Source organism: Eretmochelys imbricata, chromosome 1, assembly GCF_965152235.1.
Source record: "Eretmochelys imbricata isolate rEreImb1 chromosome 1, rEreImb1.hap1, whole genome shotgun sequence".
Lineage (NCBI taxonomy): Eukaryota > Metazoa > Chordata > Testudines > Cheloniidae > Eretmochelys > Eretmochelys imbricata.
The window spans coordinates 64,006,076-64,030,242 of NC_135572.1; the positions used below are offsets into that span (position 1 = coordinate 64,006,076).

Below are 24,167 nucleotides of genomic sequence, written 5' to 3' on the forward strand. Positions count from 1 at the left end.
TGCCCCAGCCCTGAGCCCCCTCCTGCATCATGAATCCCTCATCCCCAGTCCCACCCACAGCCCTCACCCCTGCACCCCCTCCTATCCCCAAACTCCCTCCCTCTTCCCACACACCCCTCCCTTTCCCACACACCCCCTCCTGCCCCCAAACTCCCTCCCAGAGCCTGCACCCAAACTCCCTCCCAGAGCCTGCACCCTGCACCCCTCCTGCACCCTAATCCCCAGCCCAGGGCCTGCACCCCAGACCTCCTCTCCCCACCCAAACTCCCTTCCAGAGCCTTAGGCAGGTGGGGGGCAGAGTTTGGACACCACCAAAGTTTCTACAAACCTGCCACCCCTGGTTTTACAGGAGTTTCATTCATTCTTTTCAGGGAGGACCCACAGGATTGTGATGTGTAAATCCTCTCAAAGCGTTTTCTTGTGTAGTCCTGGAGGGGGAGTGAGGGAGATTAACTTTCCATTGAACAAGTATGGAATCTCACAACCTCACAAAAAAGAAATACTTAGTTTCAAATACCCATTAAGGTTACTAAGTGACAATAATGCAGCTACCTCTCACATCATTTACAAAACCCAAACACTTAAAAGCAGAGAAACGAATTGCTAAGGACATCATAAAGGCCACTACACACATAATAAACATTTTTCTCAATATAAAGTAATGTCTATTTCATCACAACACAACAATGTTAAAATCTCCAACAATCCCTGTAGGAGAGTTATGTTATTTTGGCTTCACTATTTATCTAAATCTTTTCTTTTTAAAAGAATACTGCTTAACATTAACATTTATCAAATGACAAACTTATTTGAAAAATATATTATTCAAATAAAATAGCAAATATAAGTACTGTAACAGAGAAAAGCATAAGTATATATATGGACTTGTTGACCAATGTGGCATTAATATGTATATATAACTTTTATGGTCATGATCCAGCAAAAGCACTTAAGCACGTGTTTCACTTGAAGAATGTGATAAATACCATAAACATCAATTGGACTACTAACATGCTTAAATTTCAGCACATGCTTAAGTGGTTTGCAGGATCAGGGCCTATGTTTCTTTTTCTAAGTATCCTGTGTAGTGTTTATATTTTGAGCTTACCAATGAAATAACAGCTATTTTGGGCCACCATTATGGTTGCTGCATTGTGATGAAACACATGCTTTGTAAGAATAATATTCCTGTTTATTATGCGTGCAGTGTAAGACTTACATGCCACAACTATGTGTTTGCTTTCTCTTAGTTGCCCCTTGCTCTCAGTTTCTTGGCTTTAGTAACAATGTGAGAGCTAACTAAATTGTTGTCAATCAGCAACCATAATTGTTAAGAAGGTTTTTTAAATGACGTTTTGGTTTTGAAAATTCCCTTTTTGGGAGGGAGGGGTGGAGGGTGCCAGGGGGTAAGTGGAGATATAATTTTTCCCCTTTTCCACAGGTAAAGATAGAAAGTTGTTTTGTTTTTTAAATAAGTGAGATTGTCAGGTCACCAAATTATTAAACTTGCGGGGGGGAGAACCAGACCTGGCCATGTTAATAATTTCTGAGGAAGCCAATCTCATTCATTACACACTTAACAAGATATGTATGTTCACCATACAGCTGAGCAAATAACACATGCATACACAGCACAGCCTATCCTCACTCCAAATACTAGTAAGAAACAATAAGCAAATCACAGAAAAGTAGACTAGAATCCAGTTCTCTTGATTCTGCATCCAATGCCAATTCCAGGGGCCCATTCTGCCACGTCACTGAACCTCTCTCTGCCTTAATTACCCCCATCAGATAATGTTAATATGGTTTTGCACTTACACAGTGCTGTTTCACCTCATATTTGGGGCTGCAGTCATTTAGTATGCCAATACCCTGCTCTACAAGACTTTCTCATTGAGCTCAGACTCTGCAGTCTCCATGCCATATGTGCCTGGCTGAGACAGAATTCTGGATGAAAGCTAACCGAATGAAGCTTAACCCAGACAAAACGAAAGTGATGCTCATGGATGGATGCAGAAACTATAAGGAATGGGCAGTGTCTGCAATTTATCCCTCAAATAAGGAGTTATGCTCAGCCTCCATTTCAGAGGTTCATAATCGTCTTATTGAAACCATCACCATTCCTAAATCAAGTGACATTTTTTGTGTAGGGTGCTTTCTATCATCCTCAGATAGCCTAGACATCCTAGCCTTCCATTCTCATATATCACAGTAATCTAATGCTTTGGTTACTTCCAGGACAGACTACTGTCATACTATGCATTCTACTATAGGCTACTATTGAAAACTACCTGGCTGCTCCAGCTAGTACATAATGAAATGTGGCAGTCTAATGTGAGCAAATTAAACCTATGCTCTGCTATTCACTGCTGGGAACAATTCAAGATGTTGATGGATTATCTATAAAGCCCTAAATGGATTGAGGCCCAGCTGTTTCCTAGAGTATTCCATCCCTGTGCCTTGGCGTGGCAGTTACAGAATACTCTTGCCATCTGGGGCTAAAGTTGGACACGTGAATTTGATGGGATAAGGTATTTTTGTTAGAGGGGGCTCTTTCTTCAGGAATACATTCCTTCTTGCACTCCATCAAAGCCAGAGTTTGCTGATCTTTAGGTCATACTGCAAGATGTTGTTCAGTCTGACTCTTTAGCCAGAAGGGCATTCGGTAAGCAGAGGGGAAAGGTGAGAAGCAGTCTGGTCTTGAGGTATTATTGTGTGGCCATTAGGTATTATTTATTTTAATTATAATTAATAAAACAGCATCAATTATTCTTACATGGAGTGCAAACACTTCCTAGTCACACCCATCTGAACAAACAGAATTTGCTAAAACCCAGAAAAACTTAGAGGACATTAATTTCAAATGCCAGTTTTCAAAGAAGCCTTAAACAATCTTTGCTAGTCAAACATAAGCCTTAACATTTAAATGTTCATTCCATAGTTAAAAAGAAAGCACATTGCAAGGCTAATAATTTGTTAGACCTTGTCCATTTTCCTCCTCCATATATATATTACCACAAAATTGCATTCGACTAATTGGAATAATCCTGATTTAAATAACTTGACCTGGAAGGCTGTTTAAAGCATGTAAAGTGTTCCTTAAACCAGCACTCAGGAATAGTGAACTATAATAATGTGAGTCACTCAATATGTAAAAGGCAGCACCCAAATATACAAAGTAGGGCCAAAAAAACAAAAAGAAAGATACAGTATTGCCTTGAGGATATATTTACCAATTATCTTTCAGCAAATGCGGTCTTCCTCTTGGAAACTACCAACATATAAATAATAGATTATCCTTAATATTTATTGTTGTTATAAAGTCTTGAAAGATTTGCGGAAAAGACTTTCAGGTATAGACAGGTTACACAAACACGTCTGAGGAGTTCTGTGGAAGTTTTCCAACGTGCATAAAACTGGGTAAAGATTCTCTTGACCTTTGTTCCCCAACCCCTTTTAAAAAAAATTGATACAGAAAGCAATAAAAAGAAAATTTCTCACACTAATCTAGATAAATGTCTGATTATCTTGCCTTTCTTCACATCTGTAGCTCACCAGCCAGCAGGAAACAGTTCTATTTCTGTTATTTTTCTAACCAAAATAGTATCAACCCTTTCAAGAAAATATACTCCTCAAAAAAAAAAAAAAAAAACACCAAAAGCAATTAGTCTCTTTCAAGAACTACTTGCTGCTATCTACCACAGATTTTTATAAGCACCTCACTTTCCTCCCCCACTTCTGATAGACAGCGAGAAGCAACATAAGTTTTGCCAATGTATATATTACAAAAAAAATAACAGATTTAATTTCAGCTATACAAACGTATATTACAGATTGAAGTGGCAATTACCACTATTCTTACAATAGAATAACTTTTCCATTCTAACTGCACTCTCCCCTACACTCCATGTTCAATAGCTCATAACTTTCTGAAACTGTCATGTTTTGGGCTAAAATTTTCCAAGAGTGATTTTTTTCTGGAAAATTGTGTAATGTGGTTCAGTAATATAATTATGAGCAGGGTGGAGAAAGAGTGCACTATTCCAATTATGAAAATAATTATTCTACCCTTTTGTGAACAAGACTACAACTGAAACGTCCTAAAGTGAAAAGCTGATTTGAATTTACAGAACAGCCCCCAATGACAAGATCTGCTTGAATTCAAAACGGTTAAATTGAATTGAAAAAAAAATTTCATTCTCAATAAGTTTCAGAAACATTCAGCTAAGGACGGTTGGGCTGTGCATGTCTGCATAACTAACTTAGTTGTGTATTGGAAACAACAGTGCAGGTACACATGGGTTGAGGCAAGCACTTCCCAGGCTCATTCCCTGTAGAGTCTGCAGACAGTGTCAGGCCAAAGAAATTAAGGAGGACTACTGCACATTTTCTGACTTTAAATCTGCCCCTTGTGAATATGCATGATGATATAATTTAAAGATGCTACATGCGTTTCTATTATTGAAAAATAAATTGTCAGTTACTTTGAATTTGAGAATTAGTATATGGTCAAACGGACAACCATAACACATACGCAAAGAGAACTAAGTTAAAGTTCGATTTGCCACCTTAACAGTCTCATGACAGATTTTTGTACAGAAAATAATATTGTTTTCTCAAATTACCACTGGGCTTACAACTGGTCAGATGGTATCCAACTCTGATACTGCCAAATAAACCCTAGACAAAACAGATTACAGAAGAGAAAATAATATTCACTGAAATCTAATATTAATACTGTCATCAGCCACTTACTAGAGAGAAACCTATACCAGAAGCAAACAGCAACTGACTAAAGAGACTTAGCACTATGAAGCATGTGGTAGAATTTAAAACATTTCTGAAAGTTCTGTTTCATAAACGGTTGGTGTTACATACTGAAGACAATAAAAATATAGTGTCAATTTAATTATTTTATTTTTATAGCCGGAGGGTGAAAGTGATCTCTCTCCTGCCATCCATCTCCACTTTCTGACAAACAGAGGCTAGGGAAACCATTCCTTACCCATCCTGGCTAATAGCCATTAATGGACTTAACCTCCATGAATTTATCCAGTTCTCTTTTAAACCCTGTTATAGTCCTAGCCTTCACAACCTCCTCAGGCAAGGAGTTCCACAGGTTGACTGTGCACTGTGTGAAGAAGAACTTCCTTTTATTTATTTTAAACCTGCTGCCCAATTAATTTCATTTGGTGGCCTGTCACAAATATAAAGGGAAGGCTAACCACCTTTAAATCCCTCCTGGCCAGAGGATAAACCTTTTCAGCTGTAAAGGGTTAAGAAGCTAAGATAACCTCGCTGACACCTGACCAAAATGACCAATGAGGAGACAAGATACGTTCAAAGCGAGGGAGAGGGGAGAAGGGTCCTCTCTCTCTGTCTGTGTGATGCTTTCGCTGGGACCAGAGCAGGAACGCAGGTCAGAACTCCTGTAAAGAGTTAGTAAGCAATCTAGTTAGATATGCGTTAGATTCTGTTTTGTTTAAATGGCTGATAAAATAAGTTGTGCTGAATGGGATGTATATTCCTGCTTTTGTGTCTTTTTGTAACTTAAGGTTTTGCCTAGAGGGATTCTCTATGTTTGAATCTGACTACTCTGTAAGGTATTTCCCTTCCTGATTTTATAGAGGTTTTTCTTTTACTTTTTCTTTAATTAAAATTCTTCTTTTAAGAACCTGATTGCTTTTTCATTGTTCTTAAGATCCAAGGGTTTGGGTCTGTGTTCACCAATGCAAATTGGTGAGGATTTTTATCAAGCCTTCCCCAGGAAAGGGGATGTACTGCTTGGGGAGATTTGAGGGGGGGGAGTGGGAGACTTTCCAAGTGGGCACTTCCCCTGTTATTTTTGTTAGACACTTTGGTGGTGGCAGCATAAGGTCCAGGACAAAAGGTAAAAGTTTGTACCTTGAGAAAGTTTTAAGCTAAGCTGGTAAGAATAAGCTTAGGGGGTCTTTCATGCAGGTCCCCACATCTGTACCCTAGAGTTCAGAGTGGGGAAGAAACCTTGACATGGCCCCTAGTTCTGATGTTATGGGAACAAGTAAATAACTTTTCCTTATTCACTTTCTCCACACCACTCATGATTTTATATACCTCTATCATATCCCCCCTCGTCTCCTCTTTTCCAAGCTGAAAAGTCCTAGCTTCTTTCATCTCTCCTCATATGGGACCCGTTCCAAACCCCTAATCATTTTAGTTGACCTTTTCTGAACCTTTTCTAATGTCAATATATCTTTTCTAATGCCAGTATATCAGTAGCCCTATAATAATTGCTGACATTTCAAAAGCAAATGAAGAGCTTAGAAAAAGTATTATAATTCCAATGATAACTTTTATCGTTAAACTAAATAACAATGCAGTATCATCTCTGCTGACTTAACACATCCCAATTTCAGAACATCTACTTGTGTAAGTACAACAGTACTTGTGTAAAAGCAGTAGCAGAAATATTTGGTGTAGAAGGAAAGGGAAGAGACAGTCCACAGGACAAGGTAAGTTTATTTACTCCCCTAAATTTTTAATTTTGTAGTTTCCTGCATTTTGACTAGAGTACATCTGCCTCATCCCACAATAAACCAGAGGTTGGAAAAACAACCACAGATCTGAGGAGCAAGGTCAGCTACGGAAGATACCCACTTGGTCAACGAGGAGCAGAACTTGTAACTACACTCATCTATCTAATCTGCTTCATAGTGTTTCAGGGACCATTTCCCTGAGACAAGCAAACTTTTTAAAAATGTACCAACTCTAAATTGAAACCTCTTTTCCCAGATAGGCTTCAATTCCTAAGAAATGAAACAAGGCAGTTTTCTTAGATTGTAGTTTGCTCTTCACTAAACCCAGTTGCATTTTAAAGTGACTAGAACCAAACTGAATATGATAGGCAGATTTTTGGAACTGCTGCCCCAAACAGCTGGAATAAGCTACCTGTTCTGTTTAAGTAGGTACTGTCTACTTTGAAGAAACTTTTGAACTATCATCTTGAAAGGAACTGAAATAATAAGCCACATTTTAGTGCAAATAAGGACAGAGTTTGGCCTTTGGACTGCAGAGTGTTTTCTGCTATTTTAGGTTAATTGTCTTGCATATAATATTGTTGGTACAGCACTGAGCATGTAGCTATAAAACTGTATGAATGCTGTTTCTCAACAGCCCTCATGAAAAGGAGATGTTTATTTTATAAGGTTATCCCAGTGAGCAACATTTTAAATATTAAATGTGTACTTCCTCATTCACAGTGAGGGAAAAAAAGTGGGGGAACTCAAGTTACTTATGAATTTATTGCAATGCCCTCTATTTGGGACTGCAGCTGAAGACCTCTCAAACTTCAGATGATACAGAATGTGGCAAACTGTTTATTTAGTGGCATTTTCTGCAGAGACTATATTACACCTGTGCACCATAGTAAGCAGCAGCTTCCAGGGTAAGGTTTAAAGATTCTGATTTTAACTTATAAGAGCACTAAATGATTTGGGTTCTGGATACCTTATAGACTTTCTATCTCTTTGCATGTTACCCTGGCAGTGGAAAACAGCACGGTGCTTAAGCAAACAGCTCTCAGGTTTAAAACAAGATGCTTTTTCGAAGGATATTTTCAGTCTTCACCTTCACAACTTGCTCCCTCCACCTCAGTTTGTCAGAGCCCAAATTTGTTTGCCTTCCAGCCTTCTGGAGGGTACAGAGGATAATTAAGATTCACTGACAGAATTTTGATATGGACAATGGTCGTATTTGTACCATGGACATGCCCTTAGAGTGTGGACAGGTAGTTTTTGTTGTTAAGCTTGAAACTTAGCCATCTGAGCTGAACCCACGCGTAATATCACGTTACTAAATTCACATCCAAATAAAACAGCTAAGTTACTTAAAGATCTGATCCTGTCACTCTTACACATGTTGAGTAGTAACGTACGGCAAAAATAATACCACTGAAACTTGTGGAGACAACTGCTACTCCACATAAGTAAGTGGGGCAAAACTGGACCTTCAGTAAATAATGCTGAAGCAGAAGTCTTAGTTGAGGAGCAATGCATAACTGATCAGTCTAATGTGGTCTTCAAAGGCAGTTCTCTCTCTCTTCATTTCCCATTTCATTATTCTTTTTTAGTCAAGTAAACAAGCTTTTTGTATTTAATTCAGAAGAAGAGCTGAAGTTTAGCAGTTAACTTTGAGCACGGCCAGTTTTAGAAATGACAAAATATATATTTATGAAAGGAGCAAGACAGGCAATCCTATTAAGATAAACATATTTGATTAATGCTATGATATACACAACATTAAAAAAATCCACTACTGAATGATTACCATATGGTAGTTCTTTGCAGATGGAGTTTTCACCAGTGATCAACTGTACCAAAACATCTAAAAATAAAGTCATCCTAAACTAAAACAAAAACAATTACCAGCAGAGGCTTCTGCATTCTAAGCTAAAGAATCAATACAAGCGGCAGAAATGTTTCAAGAAAGTATGTAAACAACCACTTGAGAAAAATAGCAATGTAAAACTATACTGCCCCACAAACTTGAGCAATAAATGTAGTATACCTCTTTGGGTCTCTTTCAAAAGTCTATTCTTAGCTGTCAGAGGAACCCAATCCATTTAAGTAAAACCTTGGCCTACAAACACACTCACTGAGTAAGTGAATCTTAACAAATCTAATTTCAATGAAAGGGACTAGCTGCGTCAAAGAGCAGTTCCTTGGTGTTCTTTGCTCCAGTGGTTTCACATAACCACTGATCACCACCAACCACTACAATATCAAACATACAACACCCTTAAACTAAATGGGAGTTGTCTGTCTAAATATAGCTACTTTTAAATAATGCATCATGAGTTATAAGATAAAGTGCTAGTGAAGTATTTATTACATCTCTTTTCTTTAACAAAGGTATATCACTTTTAACTAGGTGAAGAGAGTTATTTATATTCTGGTTTGCATACTGTGAGTTGTAACTGATAAAGCAAGAATCTAGATTTCCTGAACGCACACTGCACAACAGTTAAATCTGTAGTTAGTTCTTCCTATACAACTCTGATTCACACACACAAAACAAAACAAAAAAAAAAGGAACAAAAGATGAAAACTAAGTTAAGTAAAAGCGTCAATTCATTGGATGTCTTTTTAGCATACAAGACAACAGGAGATTTGTGGAATCTTATTTCTCATAGAACTGATTCTATCACATTCATATACTCCATAACATCTCTTTATGTGATTATAAACCTTTTCAGAGATGCTTGAAAATTAACAAACACACCTAATATTGCTATATTAAAAAGAAGTGTCACACATTGTTACTTTTTAAATATTTTGAAGATAGTCACATATAAGAGATGTCAAGACTGAATTTTTTTTATATGGTTTTAAGTTTAAAGAATATGCAATATTTGTCAAAAACAAATTTTAAGTAATGCTTTGCTACAAGAATTTCCCCCAATGGAGAAAGTACAGATATGTAATAGTAAAACTGACTTTTAGTAACCAAAAGGGAATGTCACAGTGCTTCTCAAGCTATCTGATGTGGGGGACTAGCAATTTTTTTCCCCCAATGTGCGCGCAGACCGGCAGCCGATGGCTCGTGGACCGTCACAAGTCCACAAACCACCACTTTGAGTAGCACTGGAATGTCACCCTATCTTCTTAGCAGGGGATTTCTGAGTAAGATTTCTTCCTACCCTAAACTGTTGTATAGTGTTACTCTATGCTGTTAAACGGTTAATGCTTTTCACCTGGAGGTGGCTGCACTTAATCTTTTACTTAAGTGAAATCCATATTCTGCCGCTGATCCTCAAACTACCTGTTGTATAGACAATGTGGGCATGCAGAGTCGTTTTGCCCCTAAAAACTGATTTTATAATTGCTGAGTAGTACAATGTCTTTACTGACTTCACTACATCCATATAAACATTAACTTCAATGGGGCATTGGGCAGGCAGAGTTTCTCTGTACTGATCCAGTTGCAGGATCAGGGCATAGTTTGTAAAGTGTTTTGAGAGCCTCTTAAGTATTTAGCACTGGTTATTTAGAGCCTCAAGAGCAATCTTATCTGCATTAGTTTTACAGGAAAGGTGTGAAGTCGATAAGAATGAGAAAGTAATGTAAGGTTTCAGAGTAGCAGCCCTGTTAGTCTGTATCCGCAAAAAGAAAAGGAGTACTTGTGGCACCTTAGAGTCTCTAAGGTGCCACAAGTACTCCTTTTCTTTTTAAAGTAATGTAAGCAATTCCCACCTGGGTGACTTCAAAGCCCCGAGCCAGCCAGAAAACTTTCCTTTAGGCATTAACATGAACTTTTGGCAACTATTTTTACGTATTCACGCCTAACCGGAGGAATGGATAGACGTTTCCTTCCATATTTCCAGCGTGGGTTTCAAACGGAAATCATGTTTCCTTCGCAGCTCTCCTGCTTTCAAAGAGGAATCGTACGTGCCCTTGGGGGCTTCAAAAACTTGTGCCTGTACTTGGCCGTAGGTAAGGAGCTGGTCACTGGGGCTAGAGAGCTCCCCACGAGCTGGGGCACACACTGGACCCAGCCCCGCCTGGCGTTCTCCCAGCGCTGAGGCCGCCCAGCTGGGAGCCCGAGGGGCATGCAATGGAGAGTGAATGGAGAAAGCTCCAGGGCTGGGCTTCGGCCAAGGAAGAGGCGCTGGGCTGGCGGGACGGATGCTGCCCCTCTCTGCCCGGGACGCAGCAGGCGGGCTGCGAGCTTTGCAAGCGGCTCGCACCGAGCCCGGTCGCTCAGCCCCCCCTGCAGGCGGTGACAGAGGTGGGCGCCCCAGCTCGGGGGAGGCAGGAGGAGACCCCAGGGGCTGGGGAGGGACGCGGCAGCCTCTCGGGCTCCAGCAAGCAGAAGCTCCCCGGGTGTGCCGGGGACCATCCCGCCCGGCGCGGCTCTTACCTTGCTGCGGATCTGGCCCGAGGTGGACACTTTCCGGATGAGTTTCTGGGGGCCCTCGTGCTCCCCCTCGCTGTCCGAGGACTCGTCTCCCGCCGCCGCTGGGGGCTGGGGCTGCTGCTGGATCCCGGCCCCGCTCATCCTCGCCTCGGCCCCGGCCATCTTCTCGGACTCCTGCCGAGAGAAACACACGAGTTCGGCTCAGCCCGGGCTGCCGCTGCCGCTCCCCTCCCCGGGCAGGAGGCGGCGCAGGAGGGGGGCGGAGGAGGAGGAGGAAGCGGAGGCGGCGGCGGGGACAAGCCGAGGAGGAGCCCGCAGCCAGCGCTGGAGGAGCGGCTCGCTCGGCCGCCATCTTCCGCCGCCCTCCCCCCAGCGCTCCGCGACCGCGGCAGGGCCGCGCTACCGGCTCCCGCCTGAGTGGGGGGGGGCGGCCGCTGCGCCCCGGGAAAGCGGCGGGGGACACGCTCCCCACTGGGCCGGCTCCTCCTGCGCCACCGCACAGCCCCGGGCCTCAGAGCAACAGGCTGGATAGCGCCCTCGGGGCGCTCAGGATCCAGCCCACGACGCTGCCGCAGGTCGGAGCTGGGGGGGGGGCATCGATCCCCCCGGGGCCCCGCGCCTCAGTCTGGCCGGCGCCTGAGCCGCTGCGGGGGGCTGCGTGTTCCCCTCCCCTGCTCGCTGCCCAGCCGCCCTCTGTGCAACTTTCCGCGCTGTTTGGCTGTACAAAGGGACCTATGGCCCAAGGGGGGGCAGCCGTATGGGCAGCCGTAGGAGCCACGGCGTGCCTGGCCGCCGGGCGCTCCAGGCTGGGGGCGTGAAGGACGAGTGCATGCCCCCCCCAAACGCGGGCCGGTCCCACCACGGCAAGCGCAGGGGCTTTGTGGTTTGCTGCTGGAGTCTCAGCTGCTGACTTTACTCTCGCAGCCGCACTCTGACCGCTGTGTGGGGATGCTGAGCCACTGCCAAGCAGGGGTGCCGGAGGTGGAAACCATGCACGTGGTGTTTGTTATTACTACTTCAAGCTTGCTGCACCCCCAGTTCCAGCACCACTGCTGGTAAGAAGTCTAGTCAGTTCCCCTAGAAGTCAATGGCTGTGTCTTCATTGCACCACCAAACTTTTTAATCTGGATGTAAAAATCCTAGATAGTTCTCCATGTAGCTAGTAGAGGTAGACCCCACGTGGGAGGTGTAGTGTTAACTCCAACTAGCTACACTGAGGTGAAAAATGCCGTGGCCCTTGTCTCCACTAGGATTTTACATTAAGAGAGTTGTCTCTAGATTTAAAAAACAACAATACACCTTTATTGTAGTGAAGACAAAGTTAACAACCCCAGTGGTAGTGCGACCAGCATGCCTAGCAGTAAGAAACTCTCTATCTGAGGGCTTATCTACATTACAAAGTTTTGCTTCTTCAAAGCTGCAGACTTCCTCTAGTGTGTATCACAATAAAAGTGCTTTGTACAGGTATAACTTCTTGTGGTTCAGGAAGCATAATAATGTATCCCAGCAAAAAGCACCTTTATACTGGTATAACACCATACGCAGTAGGGTTTATAATTATATAAATATATAGGTTTTTTAAATCACACTCCCACCAACATAGTCATGTTGATATAATTTTATAGTGTAACATAGACCTGTCCCAAGGATTTATACTATCACCTGTCTCTGTAGAATCTGAGCCCCTTCAATGTAATATCAATTAGCAATAGCAAAGTCACTAGTGGACTTTATGGAGGTTTTTTTGTTTTTTCTCCCTTTTTGAGGTATAAAACATTGCTTGGGATTGGGTTACGTGTATGTAGAAAGCCTTTACAAATAAGATAGTACTTTGCTCTAGATGAGAAAGACCTTTGTTGCGTTGGGTCAGTTTAAAGTTTGAACCTTAGCTTGTAAGCTGTTTGGAGAAGAAACTTTTTGTTCTTTGTTCAGTTCCTAGCACCGTGAGGTCCTGGCCCATGATTAGGGCTTCTAACTGCTGCCACAATACAAACAATAAATATCAGGACACTACTAGTATCTTTTGGTTTTCTCCCACATGTCTGAAATATTACACATCTGCAAGGACAGGTTTACAGTTACTTTCTCCTATTGTCTGTGCATGTCCCTAATGACCATATTTGTTGTTTTCTCCATTTGCATCTTTTGCTTATTGTCACTTTTTTAGTCTCATGTTCTGCAGCTCAAACTTTCGTGACACACTGCAAAAGTGTTTCAGCTGGGAGAATCTTTTTTAAAAAAAAAATCATTCTTGTGGTCTGTTGGTTTATAATCAGTGTTTATGGATAAGTATTTTATCCCAGAAACATTTAAGAAAAACACAAATGTTTGTCTGTGTGTGTGTATTTAACATAAGGCAAAGAACTGCATATTCCATCCACAATTCCATTCATTTAGAAAGGAATCTGAAATCCCTGATATGTTACAGGAACAAAATGGAAACCATAGTTTAGGTCCCGCTCCTACAGACACTTATTCATGTCCTTAATTTCACATACTGTGAGGAGTCCCACTGATTTCACAGTATGGGAAATTAAGGACTGCATAAATCTTTGCAGGATCGGGGCCTTGGTTTCATGTTGTTATGTCAGATGCTTAAAGTCAGATTCTGCCACCCTTGCTCATGTTAAATAGTGCCTTAATCTACTGGAAATATTCTAAAGGAATTTGCCCATTATTTTCTGTGTCATTCGTTGGAACAGTTATCTTTAGGGGCCAAATCCTGCCATAAGTACCACACCACAGATATGATAACTGCCTGTAATACAGCACTTTTCATCCTAGCTTAATTGCCTTTGATTGTGGGTAACAAAAGAAGCTAATTAATGAATATGCCCATGTTTAATCCTTCTCCAAAGGGGAACTTATATGAGTCTCCTTTTCTATAAGCCTATGATAATGAGATGACAAACTGCAACAGATCCTGACTCATTTACAAATACTTGAGTATACTTTAGGAATGTGTATTCAAACTGAATATTTGTGTATGTTTGGTTAATATTCAGATACTAATGTGACCTCACATGCAGCTATATCCTGATCTTATAAACACTTGCTACTACATTAGTGCTTACCACTGTGAATTGCTGAATTTAAGTCAATGGAATATCTCACACTGGTGAGCACTACACTGAAGTTATTGGAACAACACAACACATGTGAGTAAGGTGGACAGGCTTTGGTCCCATATTTGCTAGTATGGAGCCTGATCCTGCAAATATTTGTGTATATGAATATTATTATTTCTTTGTATTACAGATTTGGGGCCCCATTGTGCTGAGTGCTGTACAGAACCAAAAATAAATGACATTTCTTGCTACAAAGAGTTTACAAATGGACTTCTGTTCCCATGTGTTGCACCACTGCAAGATCAGTGTCTACAAAGAGCCAGGACATGACAGGAAAAAAGGCACATTAAGACACCAAGCATGTTACCAGGTTGCATATTAACTAAGTGTAGAATTCTGAGGTTGTATTTTATAACTCAATGGGATTACACAATTGGGTATAGTTACTCACCTGCATAAGTGTTTGGAAGAGCAGGCCCTAGATTTTTTTTTTTCTCTAAAGTAGCATTAATAGTTGCATGTAGTGTAGACCCTGATCCTGCAAATACTTAGGTGCTTAAAGTTAACCATGTGTGTAAATGTTTCCAGGTTCAAGACCTCACATTGGAATTTACATTTTTAAATGAATAGTATCAGTATTTTCCAGATCAGAATACTCATCTAATTTTCTTTTTCAAACCAGTTTTACTTTTTGGAGAGTCAGTGAGTAATTTGATAAAATATTAGGTCATGTAGCAATTGATTTTAAATATGTTTTACCATATTAAACTTACAATATTAAATATTTTAAGTTAAAACCCCTGATTTCTGTCACATATCTAGAACCTGTGAGTAGTGGACCCTAGACCACCTCCAAGGGAACTACAAATTTAACTAGACTGCTAACAGTTTCTTGCAGCCAGCCAAATGCAAAGTAATACATCTAGGAACAAGAAATGCAATCCATACCTACAGAACAAATGGAGACTATACTCCGCAAAACAGTGACTCTGAAAAGGATTTAGGGGTCATACTGGACAAGCAACTGAACATAAGTGCCTAGTGTGATGTTGTGGCAAAAATGGCTCATGCAAGGATTGAATGTATAAACAGGGGAATAGTGAGGTGGAGCAGGAAGGTGTTAGCTCTATATATGTGATTGGTGAGACTGATACAGGAATACTACATCCAGTTCTGGTGTCCACATTTTAAAGGATGTTGAAAAAATGAGAAAGGGACAGAAAAAAGGATGTGGGGTTGGTGAAAATGCCTTTTAGGGAGAGATTTAAGGAGCTCAATCTGTTGAGCGTATCAAAAAGAAGATTGAGAGATTATTTGATTACAAAAAGAACAGGAGAACTTGTGGCACCTTAGAGACTAACAAATTTATTAGAGCATTGATTACAGTGTCTAAGTACCTTCATGGGGAGAAAATGCCCCAGAGGTTTTTAACCCATTAGAGAAAGACATAATAAGAGCCAATGGCAGGAAGATGAAGCCAGACAAATTCAAATTAGAAATAAGGCACACATTTTTAACAGTGAGGGTGATTAACCATTGGCTACCAAGGGAAGTAGTGGATTCTCCATCTCAATGTCTTGAAATCAAGACTGGATGCCTTTCTGGAAATTATGCTTTAGCCAAACACAAGTTCTTGGGCTCAATGCTCGGTAACCTGATGAAATGTAATGGCCTGTGAAAACAGGAGATCCAATTAGATGATCTAATGGTCCCTCCTGGCCTTAAAATGCTATGAATTTATGAAACCCCAAGAAATTGGATGAAGTGCAGGAGGACTAGGAAAACAGCCAGTATGCAGGAATACAGTGTAGCTCCCCAGTGGCTGCTACATCACCCTGTGAGCTTGAGCAATAGTCCTAGATGCTCCTTGTACTGTGTAGGAATTGCCAGATATGTTTAAATATGGATCTCATAATTCCTCCTCAGGGGTGTCCCCACTGCCATCCTTCACTCTTCAGAGCCAATGCAAGACTCTTCCCTAGTAGCCACAGGCCTTCAGTTGTGAACAGGGCCATGGCCATCCCCAAAAGAATGATTTTTATCTCCTAATGCAGATTTCAGCTTTACAAAATTGGAATGCTTGGGAAAAGAGCTACATTGTTGGGGGGTGTTCTGTGCTAATATTTGATTATCTTAGTAGCAACAGTCTAGATCTGTCCAAGTGGCTGGATATGGCCCATAATTACAGATCATTCATAATATGGTTTCTTCAGAGTTTTTAATGGAAGTTTGTGTGATAATATGCTCTATATTCTGCAATTAGTTAATGTTTGTAGAGTGCTTTGAAGGTGAAGAAAGTTGTGTAAGTGCTAAATCACCCTGAACTGTTCATTTATATAAATGTAAAAAGTTCTTATTGTAAAAATACCTATTGTGCCTGTACAGAGTCAATTTATAAAATGTCAATGTTTCTACAGGTTCTACTTTAGAGAGGCGCTAATCGATATAATCAGGGCCACAGTCCTCACACAGGCAAAACTGACAATGATATTTTCCTCATTGAGGACATCAGGTTCAGGCTCTCATCTTGCTAAACTACTACAATTATACCTTTGTTATTATACTTTATCTTATAACTTAATCACACTGATTTAAGTCAGATTTGGTATAAGAAATTCTCTCCCAAGTTGAGATTTATACATCATGTTATAGCCAACAGTGAATTTGACTGTTAACTACAGTAGAACAATGGTAACACTAAAGGGGCACTTTGCTGTGAGTTAAATTTGGTTCATGGTCACATAGGTGAGACATTTATATGTACTTACATAGCAGGTATTATATAATATTTGGATATGTTTTTATTATTGCTTTCTGTTTAACATTTCATACTATTTTAAATAGTTGTAAACATTTTAATCAGAATTAAAGCAGATGAAGACTGGTGGAAAGAATAAAGTAAAAGGTGAATACTTCAGTGCAGATCCTCAAGTGGTGAAATCTAGCATAGTCCCATTGAAGTCAATGCTGTTATGACAGTTTTTACCAGCTGAAGTTCTGCCCTTTCATACTCAAAGAACCCCAAAGTGCTGGACAAATCATCTTTAAAAAAAAAAAAGATTTTAGCTGTACCACTTTTAATATTGTCAATAGTAACAGCATGACTGAAACCCATTTACAACAACAGCATTAGATATTATAATTTACTGTGAGAAAAAAGATTTGATCACAGAAACATGAGCAAAGAGTTCCAGCTCTCATGTTGATTCTCGTGATTTTGGGCAAGTTACTGCACCTTTCTGGCACAGTTTTCCATATGCAAAGTGGGGATAATATTCATGCACCTCACAGGTTGTTCTGAGAGGAGCTGGTCAAATAATGCAATTAGATTAATAAAGCATTGTTCATCTCATTATTAAATATTAAACCATTTCTAATTGTGAGGATTACTGTTTGTATATAAGTGCTAAGTACAATTGTTTAAGTGGACTTGGTATCCTGAGCAAATAAATTTCAGGTGATTATGCACTGCCTGTCCGAATTCTGTTATTCTTCACATGACCTCCTTAATAATAAAAAAGGCAAAGCAAAATATAACAATACATCTGTATACTGTTGTTGAGCAGAATGGCTACAGAAATTTTATCATAGTGGTGGCTGTATTTCAGTGGTGACTGAGGTTGCTCCATAAGTACAGGCTACAAAAGCTTATCAGTATATTTCTAGATGAACAGCTATAGAATATCATGAAAAAGGCAATATTAGCCAAGATAAAGGGATTATTTTGAAAAGTACCAGCTCTTATGTCCCATGAGAATGATCAGACAGAAGAGCAAATCCACACCATAGGTGGCCAGCATTAAGAGTCAATAACTGAGTCTAGACTCTTAAAAGTGTTACCAACCAGGTATACCACACATTGTATATATTTCTAATACACACAAAAATTGGCTGATCCTTCAAGCCTAACACAGACAAAACTATTGAATCTCTGTATGAGGACTGGGCTTCACAATCTTATGTATTATTTCTACATATTTGAAATTACTAAGGGCCTGATCCAGCTCTGGCTGAAGTCAGTGGGAGTTTTCCCCTTGTAAAAGTGTGCCCTAAATGCAGAAAATAATTGCATGGAACTTTGAAATTTTACACATGTATAGCCCAGATTTTAGAAGCAGGTGAACTTGTGTTTTCCGTTCCACACCCATTTTTGGTAGTTTACAGAGAATTATTATAGGAATAGCCATTCCATGTAACTGTGGACAACTTGAATGGGTAATTAATATACACCGATCTGGAAACTGCAATAAGTGGAGTAGCTTCCCCTATAACGTTTGTCCCTCTCTATGGTTTTTCAGGGTCTGTGCACTTCCTAATTTTCCCTGCTGCAGTTTCCTCTATGAAATTATTTTGTTTCTTAAATAAAAAGTCAACTGAAATAATAGTGATGTGGCTCTTGCTGTAAAGATGCAACCGGCTAAAACAAACAAACAAAAAAAAACATACGTTTTGTTCTAACAGAGGTTACAGTTTTGCTAGGAGCATCACTAAAGCAGGTAACTTTAAAACTGCATTCATTTTTTTGCTCTGATAATGCAGACATTAAATGTTAACTAGAGGTACCGGGACAAATCTTGTCCACTATGAGGGGGTGATTGAGAGCAGATTTGTTTCTTGTTTAGTCAAAGCAACTGCATGTGTGAAGGAAGGAAATGTGCCTCAATCGTTCAGCCAGAAATGATGCTAGGATTTCCAACCTGTAGGACTGAATTTGCTTTGTGTTCTGAGTTTCGGCTGAGTTTTAGACAGTGGCCTTCAATGTAAATACTTCAGTTTAATAAAGTAACATTAAATGGGAATCAGATTTGCCGTTTTCCTCCCACAGTATCTAATCTCTTAGGAAGGCTTCCTTTCACATTTATTTAATCGTTTCGGTGTCAGCAACATGTTATTGAAAAATGAGTGCAGCTGTTTTCTCTATCAAAGCTGCTTCTCAAGTAGGATTTGGGAACTCTGTGTAGGAATGGGTGGGGGCACTGAACTTTCAAACAATACAGACCAAAAACATCCAGGAGTTAAGGGCAAAGAACTATAGAGAAACTGAACAAAGGTAAGGTTGACGAGTCTTAACCACTTTTCCCTCTAAGCTGTACATGGGTGCACATGCACACAGATCCTAAACCCTGCACACAGTGAAACACCATGTGCACAAAAATTTGCACAGAAGAAATTTTTTGCGCACAGAGTCTGTCAAAAATTAGAGGGAACATTGATCTTAACTGTTAGGATTTGAATTTAATTCACTATGGGTGTCTTCAAAGAGATACAGTGTAAGACTACTACACTCTTGAAAATGCAAATGCAGAAACAACCAGCCAAAAGAGTCTTATCCTGGACCATCTGTACAAAACTGACAATAAAACAAAGTGAAATTTGCACGTGTAGGTGGGGGTGAAGCTAAACCCTGAGCGGTGGAGACAGCAAGCAGGGGAGAGGAGAGCACTGAACTGACACTTCAGCTTGGAAAGAAATCACAAAACCCTTCAGACAAACTCATAATCAGATTCAACATAACCTTGTATTTCATCCATTTCAGGTACAGTATCAGGTCAGTATGTCAGAGAGAAAACAGCCTGAGATCGTATTAAATCCCACAAGTGACTTACCCACAGGCTATTTTTATCCTTCACTGCACTGTGTGTGTGTATTTGCACAATACAGAAAGGCTCAGCAACAGAATCTGGTAACATTTCAGAGGGAAAATTGATATAATCTAGTGGCTACATAGGTGGCATGATTTCCTTTGACTTAAAGGGGAGACTAGGGTTTGCCTAAACAAACTGACATGCCCCCCCTCAGCAGCTTTCTTCAAGTTTGTGTCATATCCTCATTTCATGTTTACCCAAATAAATTTGCCGTCAGCAAGGAAAGGCCCCATCCCTCCTAATGTTTTGCTAAGAGAATAGTTAAACCAACGACATAAACAGGACTATTTCGATTAGAGGAATGATCTTCCTTTGAAATATGTGGAGAGCTTCAGATTGTTTTCGGGACATAACCCGCCATATCAGAAAACTGATTTCCCATTTAATGTTACTCCCCTCGGTCCTTCCCTGAAAAAAAAAAAAACGACTGTTTAATACTAAGGGGATCATCTTATTTCCTTCCCCCTCCAGTAAAGTTGTGCACTAGCCTTCCGAGCTGAGCCCAGGAATTCCACCAAACCAAGGAAACTAGAACAGCAAAATAACTCCACTTCGCACGGAAGACAAGACCAAGAACAAACCAGACAGACATTTAGGGACGCTAATAATAGCGGGGAGAGAGAGAGAGACCGCAGAAGAGCTCTGGTGAGTAGGAAGAAGTGAAGAGGAAACTGATAAGGAGGAACGAGGACAACACAAACCCTTGGCTAAACAATAGCGGCAGGCAGGCGAATAGGAAATGCCTGTGCAGTGCCGAGCGTGCATGTACCTACCAGTTCCTCCCAGGCAGGGCTGCGGGTACTATAGGAAGGGTGCCCATGCTGCTCCATCACCCCCCACAGCAGGGCTCTCCCCCTCCAGGCTGGGGAGAGCGGGGAAGACAGGGCACCGCCGGCGGCTGCTGCTTCTCCTGCTGCAGGTTGTGGCAATTAACCAGCTTTGCTGTTCTCTCTTCCCCCGTGCACCGCGCTCCCGCCCTCCTCCTTCACCCGTCTCTTTTCACTCAGCCTCCTCCGCCCCCGACCTGTTTCTCTCCCCCTCTCTCCCACAGACTCGGCGCGCAGATCCCTCCCTCCAGGGACCCGGGGCTGCAGCTGCCTCGCAGCCCACATGACCCGCCTGTCATCCCATATATGGTGTTGAACCAATAGCGGCAGCTTTTGCCGTCACTGCTGCCTCAGGATCCGAGCCAGAGGGAGCTGCAGCAAGCGGCTTCCCCTGCTCCCCCTAGGGCTCTGGAGCAGGAGCAGCTCGCTATGGCACCGAGCCCCCCGCCCACTCCCCCGGGGAAAGACGCTGGCAGCCCAGGGAGCTGGGTTAGCGACTCCCGGTAACTGGTTACAATGACAACTGCGCCTCGGTTCTGCTAAACTGGTGCCTGGTGTGACCTACATACGTCGCCGGATTTCCAGCCATCCGGCATGGAGCCTAACCCCCTGCTCCCCATCTCCCTGCTCAAGAGGGGTTCGGCTACTGACTTCAGTAGCGGCAGGATCCGGGCTTCGGACCGTGCCCCAGAGCTTGCAAAACCGCCTGGCGCTTGGTTTGTATCACCCCGCCTTCCTCTTTTGCGCCCAGCAGGTGTCAATTATCCAGCTCATCCCCCAGTAACACGGTCCGGTTAATCTGCTGTCTCCCGCCCCGCACTCCCGCTGGCTGCCACACGCGCAGCAGGGCACTAAATTATCACATGCACCAGGGAGTACACGCAATCGCATTTGACATAAACCGGTTTAAAAAAATCGTATATGGGCTGTATCCATTCTTCAGTGTGGGTACTGTCCAGCCGCCTGCTCCTGCCCTTTTATTTCTTTCTCGAGGGTGCTGAAAGGATCGCCCACTCCGTGTAGACAGACTAGAGCGCTCCGGAATCATGTTGTAATTTTTAATCCCCGAAGCGTGTTGGTCTCCTTCTCCCCCGCCTCCAGAGCGCTGTCTGATTTACCTAACGATGCAGCATGTTTCCGGAGCGGAGTCAGAACCGCAATAGGATCAGTGTGTACACACCCAGGCGGCCAGGCCTGCTTTAACACGAGCAAGTCAGATTGGTTGCTACCTGTCGAGAAGGGTAACTGTGGAGGAAAGAGCATGACAAGAACTTCCAAATGCTTACATCACGCAGCTCCTGTCTCAAGTTCTTTACCGCAGGGTCTTTGCTAAATCGGGAACCTCTGGATTTCTCGCTTCACAGTGAAGAACTCCAGGTGATGGATGCAGTCAAGATCCTGAGGGGGGGAGACTTTGTCTTTAGGTCTCTAACCTCCGTCTCCGATGGTCTGGGTGCACTGCCAAAGATCCATCTTTAGTGGCTCTGGGCACACGCTGACTATCTCCACCGGTCTCCTGCAGGACGAAGTGTGCCTGGGTTGATTTCAAAAGAGTCCCATGGAGGGTGAGTGTGCAGGGGCACGCCACTGTGTGCTTTTCATTTCCTAGGGCCAACCTTCCTTGTGGCCACTGGTAGGATTTCTTTGCTCTCCATGCCATCAAGCCTTTTATTAATACACGCTGTGTATACTCTAGACTTCTCAGTTTACTAGTTACCGGAACACCCTTGAACCACAGCCAGTGTATTAAAACTGCTTCAAGTGGATGTTGTTGTGCCTCTTTATGAGCTGCAACACGTGTACTCTTTTGTTTCTGCCAGTTGCTGTAGAATTGGCAAATAGTGTCTACAAAACAGATGGAAAGGCTTGGCACATTCGAAAGGCTGCATGTACAGAAAGACAGATTAAACAAATGAAACTCGAAGAATTGTTGATGACAGCTAAAAACAATACTTACACGATCTTACACTAACCCGGTAGTTCCCAAACTTTAACAACCTGTGAACCTCTTTCACTAAAATGTCAAGTCTCGTGAACCCCCTCCTAAAAATGAATATTTCCAGGGATTTTCTCCTTTATCTGAGTATAAATTATAAAAGCAGTGATCTTGGACATATAAAATTAGTTTTTATGACATGCTTATTACACACTATTATTATTATTTATCATTACAGTATTTTTATTACATTATGAAAATGGCAATGCTCTTCCAAGATCTCACTTTCGTAGCTTGGATTACTTTGAATAAGCCTGTTACAAAACAAGGCTCCTACGTTTCATCAAGGAGTATCAGATGTGAAACAGCAAGAAGATATTTAAGAAGTCAACTCAAAGAGTTCCTCCTACACAAGCATTCAGGTCTTGAGCAGTCCAGGAAAACAACGCATGTTACAACAAAGCTTAAACTTGTTCTTCCTAATAATTTTAAAAACAATACTAGCTGTCTATTTAATTTTCAAAACAGCAAAAACTATCCCCCCTTTCCATTTCTTATAAGGAATCTTGACATTTAAATCTCCTCAGTGGGATAGATATGCTTGCTTTGATCTGCTTAGCTCTTGGAAGTCCAGGGGCTGCTGGCCCCATGCTGCCTGGGGTCCCTAGGGACAGCTCTGTCTGCCATTAGGGAATTTTTCCCCCCAGAACCCCCTGTAACATTTCACGAATCCCCAGGGGTTCACGAACCCTAGTTTGGGAACCACTGACTAACCTGTCCCTTCTGTATTCCTTTTCATTCCAGCGTGCCAGAACATGCCCTTTTCAATCTGAAGCAATCAAATCAGACTTTTAAAAATAATGTCAATATCACCTATTCAAAAAACACTAATAATCAGAAGAGGACTTACTATTTCTAAACTATAGTTGCAGTTCAACAGAAACAGGAAGGGAATTTGTCTTTACGATGATACTCTGAAAGATAGTCGTTTTTACAAAAACTATCTTAATGTTTAAAAACTTTCCTTTGGTACTAACATTTTGGGAAACTACTATCTGATCTCTAGTTTTCCCATTTTGTAAAATGTATTGAGAGTTTACAGAGACCCTACCCCAAGTAGAGCCTTCTATAACCAGGAAGAAGACTGAGAGGACTAGTCTGCATGTGCGTTTTTGGATTTTAGTTAAATTGATGCAGTCTCATAACTTGGACCAGGTCTGTTTGCACAATGGCATTTATAGGAGTATAGCTTGTTTTGGTAACTGGTATAACTGCATCCACTCTAGGAGGTTGCACCAATTTAATGAAATTGGTTTTTCTAATGATTTATTAAATCAACGCAAAAACTGTATGTGGACAAACCTAGAGACCCCATGAAGTCCATCCACCATGAACTCTGCTATTGCCAATCTATTTTAGGTGGAAGGTACTCAGTTACTATACAGATGGGTGGCAGTATAAAATCCTGAGATGGTGATAGATCAGGTCTTGCAGGTGTAGGATTCAACCTTTTTTACCATCTTTTATTATGGTTTCAGTCTGTTTCATGGCAGAGAGATAGATCTGCTCAAAGTAATGGATGGTCTTCTAGAAATGGATGAAGGGAGCTATTCTTCTTGATAGTAGTAGATCTATCAGCAATCTGTTGATAGACAGGTGGTGGTGGTAAGACTGGATCCCTGGTGGAAGTAGACAAATTGCTCTTCAGTGGTTCACTTTGTACTAGAGCCTTACTCTAACTCACAGAGAATAAAGGATTTGGTGGACCAAGTACTCTTCCTGTCCACAGACTGTTATG

At 41.6% G+C, this 24,167-nt stretch overlaps 1 protein-coding gene and 1 long non-coding RNA gene across 2 annotated transcripts in view; one reads left to right on the forward strand and one right to left on the reverse strand.

The window, feature by feature from the left end:
• Window positions 1-20,444, reverse strand: part of DGKH (diacylglycerol kinase eta) — a 257,951-nt gene extending 237,507 nt beyond the window's left edge. The window contains exons 1-2 of the mRNA XM_077811963.1: window positions 20,380-20,444; window positions 10,897-11,067 (exon numbers count right to left, since the gene is read on the reverse strand). Of these exons, the coding sequence (XP_077668089.1) occupies window positions 10,897-11,067; window positions 20,380-20,436 (228 nt within the window). The 5' untranslated portion in view covers window positions 20,437-20,444. The remainder of the gene's footprint in view (window positions 1-10,896; window positions 11,068-20,379) is intronic.
• LOC144262275 (uncharacterized) lies at window positions 11,191-17,429 on the forward strand. Its single transcript, XR_013345505.1, has 2 exons — window positions 11,191-11,948; window positions 14,152-17,429. It is a non-coding gene; the product is annotated as an uncharacterized LOC144262275 (long non-coding RNA).
• Window positions 20,445-24,167: the final 3,723 nt, after the last annotated feature.